Raw genomic sequence first — 7,175 nt, 5'->3', positions numbered from 1 at the left:
TGATCTCGGCTCACTGCAACCTCCGCCTCCCGGGTTCAAGTGATTCTCCTGTCTCAGCCTCTGGAGCAGCTGGGATTACAGGCATGCGCCACCACACCCTGCTAATTTTTGTATTTTTAGTAGAGAAGGGGTTTCACCATGTTGGACAGGCTGGTCTCGAACACCTGACTTCAGGTGATCCCCCCACGTCGGCCTCCCAAAGTGCTGGGATTTACAGGCGTGAGCCACCGCACCTGGCTGAGTTGTTTAATTTCTTGACCGTGTCTGAGCACCTCGCAGTTCCAGAAGAGGGGAGAAGAGAACACACTGTGAGTGGTGTGAGTCATGAGACAGCCATGCGGCTGTGAATTGAGCCCTAGCGTCCTGACTCGCAGCTCAGCAACGTTACTGCTTTTCCGCCCTGCCTCTCTGGTGTTCTGTGCACTGGCTTATGTCGCTGAATGTGTGTACTCTTCGCAAGAAAGTCAAAAGCCAACAATCCCCTGTGGCCCTAGGCCAAGTTTCTATTCCCGGCCACTGCCCCGCCCTCGTGGTGGTTGGTGTAACCCGAGCCCCAGCCCCGCCCGAAGTAGGGGCCAGGCCCCTCCTACAGTCTTGGCTGTTTAAAACCAAACTAGGTTCTTCCCGATTGGTTCTGCTTCAAAACAAAGGGGAGGAGGAATACTCGCTTTGAGTATGCTTGCAGCCTTCGGGCAGCAAGCTGGTTTACGGGTTCGGGTCTCGTGTCGCAGCCACCGCGGTGCCTCCGGCTGTTAAAACCAGCCCCTGGACGGTGCCAGCCTGGTAATAAAGCAGTGACTACTATGTAAAGGTAGCATAGTCATCGCAACAATAACAGCTGTAATTTGGCTAATCACCATCCGCCTCCGCCCTAGCGTTAGCCCTGATTCACCCCAGCGGCACGCGGGCCATTGGGGAAGAAACTGAGGCAGAGGCGGAGCCAGCAGGCTGGCGGGAGGCAACCAGGCGTAGCCTCAGTTCTGCGGCTCTCGAGGTCCAAAACCTGTTGTCTAGGATCCGCGCTAAAGGGCCAAATCCCGGAGCGCCCACAAGGGTCGATTCTGATGTAAGCTCTTCGACGCTGGTGTCCTCGCCACCCAGGCTGCGAGGTTCTAAACTGCCCCCAAGCCCTAGAAAAAGACCACAGCGCGGGGACTGCAATCCAGACTACAGCTCCCTTAGGCCTTTGCGCGCCAAGGCGCGCTCCTTCCCCACGCCTCCGACGACTCCCGCGGCCACTTGCGCCGCGATGCCTCCTGGGAGTTGTAGGGCGGCGGCGTGTCATTTTGAGCGAATTTCCAGGCTTGGGGACTCTATATCCCGTGGTGCCCCGCGGCTGTTTCTGACGCGACCTGGAGGCCAAGGAGGTGGGGGGCGTAGCTTTTGCAGAGCCCCACCCCACTCTGCTCGGGCCGGCCGGACACGGCAGTGGCAGTAAGGGCGGCGGCGACGGTGACGGCGGCGGCTGCGGCCGCGGGAGGGGCCGGGCGGGGGGCTGGCGGCAGCGGCGGATGGACTCGCGGGTATCGGAGCTGTTCGGCGGCTGCTGCCGGCCCGGAGGGGGCCCGGCCGTGGGCGGAACCCTCAAGGCTAGGGGGGCCGGCAGCACCAGCGGCTGCGGGGGCCCAAAGGGAAAGAAGAAGAACGGAAGGAACAGAGGGGGCAAAGCCAACAATCCCCCGTACCTGCCCCCCGAGGTGAGCACTTGAGAAGTGGTGGGGCGGGAAGAAGCCACTCTTTCCGGCCCAGGACTCCAGGGGGGCGGGACCCAGAGAATTAATCCCCCCTTCCGGTGTCGAGACCCCAGGGAGGAGGGGCATGGGAGGAGAACCCCTCTTTCCGGTCCCGGGACCCCAGAGAGTAAGGGCAGAGACTGGACTCAGGTGACAGGATCTCAGGGAGGAAGAGTGGAGAGGGAGGAAGAGTGGAGAGGGAGGACTCCCCCTTCTGATCTAGATTACCGCAGGAGAAAAGTAGAGAAAGGGGATCCCAGGAAGAGCACCCCAACCAACTGCGTGTGCCGCCATAGGGGAAGAGAGACTGCATCCTGGGACGAGAGGCAGACAGAGTAACCACCACTTCTAAACTTGTTCCACATGGAGAAGGGGAGTACCCGGGAAAAGAGCAGTGTGTTCCTTACCCACAGCCTAAGCCAGTGATTATCAAACTTGGCATGTATCGAATCTCCCGGATTGCTGGCCCCCAACACCCGGCCAATTTTTTTTTTTTTTTTTAGACGGAGTCTCACTCTGTTGCCCAGGCTGGAGTGCTGTAGCGCTGTCTCAGCTCACTGCAACCTCGGCCTCCCGGGTTCTCAAGCGATTCTCCTGCCTCAGCCTCCCGAGTAGCCGGGATTACAGGTGCCCGCCACGCCCAGATAATTTTTGTATTTTTAGTAGAGATGGGGTTTCACCATGTTGGCCAGGCTGGTCTCAAACTCCTGACCTCAGGTGATCCACCTGCCTTGGCCCCCCAAAGTGCTGGGATTGCAGGCGTGAGCCACCGTGCCCAGCCTAGAATTTATGATTCTTACTAGTGAGGATGGGCTTGAGAATTTGCATTTCTTACAAGTTCCCCTGTGATGTTAATGCTGCTGGTCCTAGGACCTCACTTTGGGAACCATTGATCTGGGCCCTAGACTCTCATTCTTGCACCACATTTTTTGAAGCCACCCATCCCCAGAAAAATGATTAAAAGGTTTATGGAAGGTTTTTATTGATGGGGAAAAAAATAATCTCCTTAACACACCTTGAGGTGGAGATTATGAGTGAAGACTTGTTAGGGCCTGGGAGCCAGCGAGCCTTGAAGGGATGGAATGATGACCGGAACGGAAAAGGAAAAATAAAATATCCAGAGAGAGGGATAGAAAAATGCAGACTGGCCAAACGGGCAAATCCCATATCCCTTTGCACCTGGGAGAGGAAGGCTCAGGTAACAGGGTGCTTCTGTGCTGTGCTACCCACTGGAACTAGAAGATACTGTGGGGTGGATTCAGGATTTCACCTCCACTGAGGTTAGGCGGCAGGAGGTGAAGGCCATAGCAAGTCTGTCCACTTCATTACATTTTCTGAGTTTTTCTGTTCCTCTCAGCCCCAACTTTGGAGCTCTGCTCCTCTCTCACCTAGATCTTGGTCATCAGGCTTGTAGTGACCATTGCGGAGCTCACCCTTTGGCTCTGATCCAGAACCTCTTGCAGCCTCTTACTCTAGATGACATCAGCTGAGAGGGGCAGGCAGGGAGGAAGTGGTGTTTCCTAGACCAGTGACAAAGAAAGGTTTTAATAGCCTGGGCACAGAGGAGACATAGACTTCTGGGAAAAGCGGGTTTGAGGCCCTGGAGGTGGGGAGGAAGGGATGATCTTGCATCTAGGAAGAACGTGCTGCCAGTGATCAAAGAATGGATTGATTCAGGGTTCTGTGCCTGGCTTAAATGGGTGACTCCTTGTGTCCTTACAGGCTTTCCCTTCATAGAGGCCATGCTGGGGTTGAATAGAGCATCTTGCCTGCCACTGACCTTTAACAGGCACTTGCCTGAGCAAGTGCCAGTGGGGCTTCCTGCTTTCTCAAATTAGCTACCTGGACCCAGTGGGAGTTGAGGGGAAGTAGGGATTGGGTCTAGGACAGTGTATGGTAACTGCTCACTGTTCCTTTTCAGGCTGAAGATGGAAACATTGAATATAAAGTGAGTCCTAGGCTGGGGAAAAGCAGGGGCTGGGGTAGGTTGTCTTTGCCAGTGTGGGATAATTTCTTTTTTCTTTCTTTCTATTTTTTGAGATGGAGTTTTGCTCTTGTTGCCCAGGCTGGAGTGCAGTGGTGCAATCTCAGATTCTCCTGCCTCAGCCTCCTGAGTAGCTGGGATTATAGGCATGTGCCACCACGCCCGGCTAATTTTGTATTTTTAGTAGAGATGAGGTTTCTCCATGTTGGTCAGGCTGGTCTCGAACTCTTGACCTCAGGTGATCCACCAGCATGGGATAATTTCTCTGAGAACCTTCCAACTTCATAGTCTATAGCAGTTTAAGGATATGGTTCAGGTTAAGGGCTCTGTACCTTGTTCTGTTGGAGGGGGATCAGGTATGAGTTTAAGTGGAAAGGGAAGGTCTTGGTCCTTGCAGCAGAACAGGTGGGGACCATGTAGGTTTGGGAGGAACACCTCTGATTTCACCTTATGATACCCCACTTGCCCTAAGTTGAAGCTGGTGAATCCATCCCAGTACCGCTTTGAGCACCTGGTTACACAGATGAAGTGGCGACTCCAGGAGGGACGTGGTGAGGCTGTCTACCAGATTGGGGTAGAGGACAATGGGCTGCTGGTGGGGCTGGCTGAGGAGGAAATGCGAGCTTCACTCAAGACCCTGCACCGGATGGCAGAGAAGTATGCTTTCCCTTCCCCACCAGTTCTCCTTTACTTGACTTGGGAAGACCCATACATACCCAGTTACCTAGGGCCTGAGGGGCAAAGGTGGGACTTTCCTTCTCTTGACAAAGGGCTGAAGTGGGGAGGGTTAGTGTTTTGGTCCCCTCCTCACTGGACCTAGGCTGTTTAGCTCCTTGAATTAAGATATGTGTATTTGTTTTAAAGGGAATTGTGAATGAAGAATAAATTGGAGGGTGGTAGGAAGTGCGCTAAGGTATTGGGAGCTCTGTGGGAGGTGCAGGAAGTCTGTAGGTCCAGAGCAAGCCTGGAATAGGAGAAGGACAGGTGAGATATGGCATCTGTGGCGTTGCTGTGACAGGGTTGGGGCAGACATCACCGTTCTTCGAGAGCGAGAAGTGGATTATGATAGCGACATGCCCCGGAAGATCACCGAGGTGCTAGTACGAAAGGTCCCTGACAACCAACAGGTGAGCACACACCCATCCCTGTCCCTCATGTCCACACTGTGGAAGGGCCCTGTGGTGGCAGGCTGACTCCTGGCCTGGGATCCTGGGGGCTTCCAGTTCATCACTTGCTCCCTAGGGAACGTCACTGCCCTTGACCCAGTCTTCAGTGAGAGGGGTGAGGGATTGGAGTCCTTATCTCTGGCAATTCATCCACAGTTCCTAGACCTCCGTGTGGCCGTCCTGGGGAATGTGGACTCAGGGAAGTCGACTCTGCTTGGAGTCCTGACCCAGGGAGAGCTGGACAATGGGCGGGGCCGGGCTCGGCTCAACCTTTTCCGCCACCTGCATGAGATTCAGTCTGGCCGAACCTCCAGCATCAGCTTCGAGATCCTGGGCTTTAACAGCAAGGGAGAGGTGCATGGGATCAGTGGGACCCAATGGGGCCAGACTCTGAGGATGGGATGGTAGTAGTGAAGGACATACGATGGGGGCAGAGTGTGGAGACTTTTTGAAATAGTATAGATGAATGCCCTGAGGGGACTGTGAACAAGCTCTGTCCCTCTTAGGAAATCAATGGGGAATCAACTGAATTAAATAAAAAATGGGGTCAGGATTAAGAGGCAGGGTCACCCAGGGAATGGTTTAGGTCCTGGCAACTCTGAAGGGGTTGGAAGGGCTGGCAGGGGGCACTGAGAGCCCTGGGCCCTGGGCCAGGTGGTGAATTACAGCGACTCACGGACGGCAGAAGAGATCTGTGAGAGCAGCTCCAAGATGATCACCTTCATCGACCTGGCAGGCCACCATAAGTACCTACACACCACCATCTTCGGCCTCACGTCATACTGCCCCGACTGCGCCCTGCTCCTCGTCAGTGCCAACACTGGGATTGGTACGAGGCATTAGGGCAGGGACAGGGCTGAAGGGGGGTGCTGACTCTCCTACCCTGGGCCTCAAATCTTGGAGACAGACCAATGCTTCTCTTCTTCCCTCTCCTCCCTTCTGCATTCTCACTCTTCTCTTCCGCTGCTTGCTGTCCTTCTGAGGCAGCTGGCACCACAAGGGAACATCTGGGGCTGGCCCTGGCCTTGAAAGTGCCCTTCTTCATCGTGGTCAGCAAGATCGACCTGTGTGCCAAGACCACAGTGGAGAGGACAGTACGACAGTTGGAGCGGGTCCTCAAGCAGCCTGGGTGCCACAAGGTCCCCATGCTAGTCACCTCCGAGGATGATGCCGTCACTGCTGCCCAGCAGTTTGCTCAGTCACCCAAGTAAGCCCACCTTACTGTAAAGCCCTGATCCACTAGGAAGGCTGCCACAGATCCCGGGGCCCAGGAGCATGATATCCCACTCTTCCAGGGCCAGACCAGTTCTGGCTTAGTTCTGTGGGTGTTTCAGCTTGGGATTGTGGAGGGACATCTTGCTAAAGGGCTTGACCCTCCCTACTAGTCAACCTGGAGCATTGCTGATGCCTGGGACCATGGGGATGAAGTGCTATACCAGGCATTTGCTGTTTCCCTTGGGCTCTGGGATGGGCTTCTTGTGTGACATTGCTCGATTGGCTCACAAGAAGGCCCAGAGTTTCTGAGCCATTTGCAGACAGGAGAGAGGGGTCCCCAGCCAAGAGCAAAACTCACCTTTCCATGTATGGGGATCTGGCCTCTGCCTCCTGTTTGGAGTGTCTTCATCTGTCCATTCTATGCTTCCCTCTACAGTGTCACCCCCATCTTCACATTGTCTAGTGTGTCTGGAGAGAGTCTGGATCTCCTCAAAGTCTTTCTGAATATTCTGCCGCCACTCACCAACAGCAAAGAGCAGGAGGAACTCATGCAGCAGCTGACGGAATTCCAGGTAGGTGACTGCCCAGCTAATAGGCTGGGAAACAGGGAGGGGCTGCTTCAGACCAAACCCAGAGTCTGTTTAGAGATTTTGGACCCACCAGCCCTACTTGGCAGGCCATTGATAGCGTTTTCTTTGGCTTCAGGTAGATGAAATCTACACAGTACCAGAGGTGGGGACTGTTGTTGGAGGGACACTTTCCAGGTGAATTGTCTTGCTTGCTACCCTCCCCACTCAGCCCTCACCCATATATTCAAAGACATTCTGGCCCAAAGGAGGAGACCCTGGAATTGAACAGAACCCATTTAAAGGACATGCTTATTTGCAGATTAGGGTTTCACTATCAGAAGAGCTGGAGAATGGTAGTCTGTTGGCTTTGGAGGGAAGAAACAGTATTGCTGCCTATTGGGAATCTCCAGGCCCCTGAGAGAGAAGTGTGGGTTTTGGGCTCCAGGAAAAAAACTAGAGTGTATTCAACTGATTTCACCTCACATAGGGAAATGAGAGACGTCACTTA

The 7,175-nt window shown here is 54.4% G+C and overlaps 2 protein-coding genes across 3 annotated transcripts in view; one reads left to right on the top strand and one right to left on the bottom strand.

Moving 5' to 3' along the window:
* Window positions 1-912, bottom strand: part of MAD2L1BP (MAD2L1 binding protein) — a 16,841-nt gene extending 15,929 nt beyond the window's left edge. Inside the window, exon 1 of the mRNA XM_011986795.1 lies at window positions 893-912. Coding sequence (XP_011842185.1) covers window positions 893-912 — 20 coding nt within the window. The remainder of the gene's footprint in view (window positions 1-892) is intronic.
* A 486-nt stretch (window positions 913-1,398) lies between these two features.
* GTPBP2 (GTP binding protein 2) overlaps window positions 1,399-7,175 on the top strand; it is an 8,900-nt gene continuing 3,123 nt past the window's right edge. Inside the window, exons 1-9 of one of the 2 annotated variants that reach the window (XM_011986797.1) lie at window positions 1,399-1,697; window positions 3,655-3,681; window positions 4,190-4,374; window positions 4,736-4,844; window positions 5,040-5,237; window positions 5,538-5,712; window positions 5,871-6,090; window positions 6,535-6,670; window positions 6,804-6,862. In XM_011986797.1, the coding sequence (XP_011842187.1) occupies window positions 1,512-1,697; window positions 3,655-3,681; window positions 4,190-4,374; window positions 4,736-4,844; window positions 5,040-5,237; window positions 5,538-5,712; window positions 5,871-6,090; window positions 6,535-6,670; window positions 6,804-6,862 (1,295 nt within the window). In that variant the 5' untranslated portion in view covers window positions 1,399-1,511. Of the gene's footprint in view, window positions 1,698-3,248; window positions 3,324-3,654; window positions 3,682-4,189; window positions 4,375-4,735; window positions 4,845-5,039; window positions 5,238-5,537; window positions 5,713-5,870; window positions 6,091-6,534; window positions 6,671-6,803; window positions 6,863-7,175 lie in introns of those variants that run through there. The other variant, XM_011986798.1, reaches the window with a different exon arrangement.

The sequence above is a fragment of the Mandrillus leucophaeus genome, unplaced genomic scaffold (assembly GCF_000951045.1).
Source record: "Mandrillus leucophaeus isolate KB7577 unplaced genomic scaffold, Mleu.le_1.0 Scaffold3, whole genome shotgun sequence".
In the NCBI taxonomy this organism is placed as follows: Eukaryota; Metazoa; Chordata; class Mammalia; order Primates; family Cercopithecidae; genus Mandrillus; species Mandrillus leucophaeus.
The sequence above is the reverse complement of the archived record's forward strand: the minus strand, read 5'-3'. Positions and strand labels throughout refer to the sequence as shown.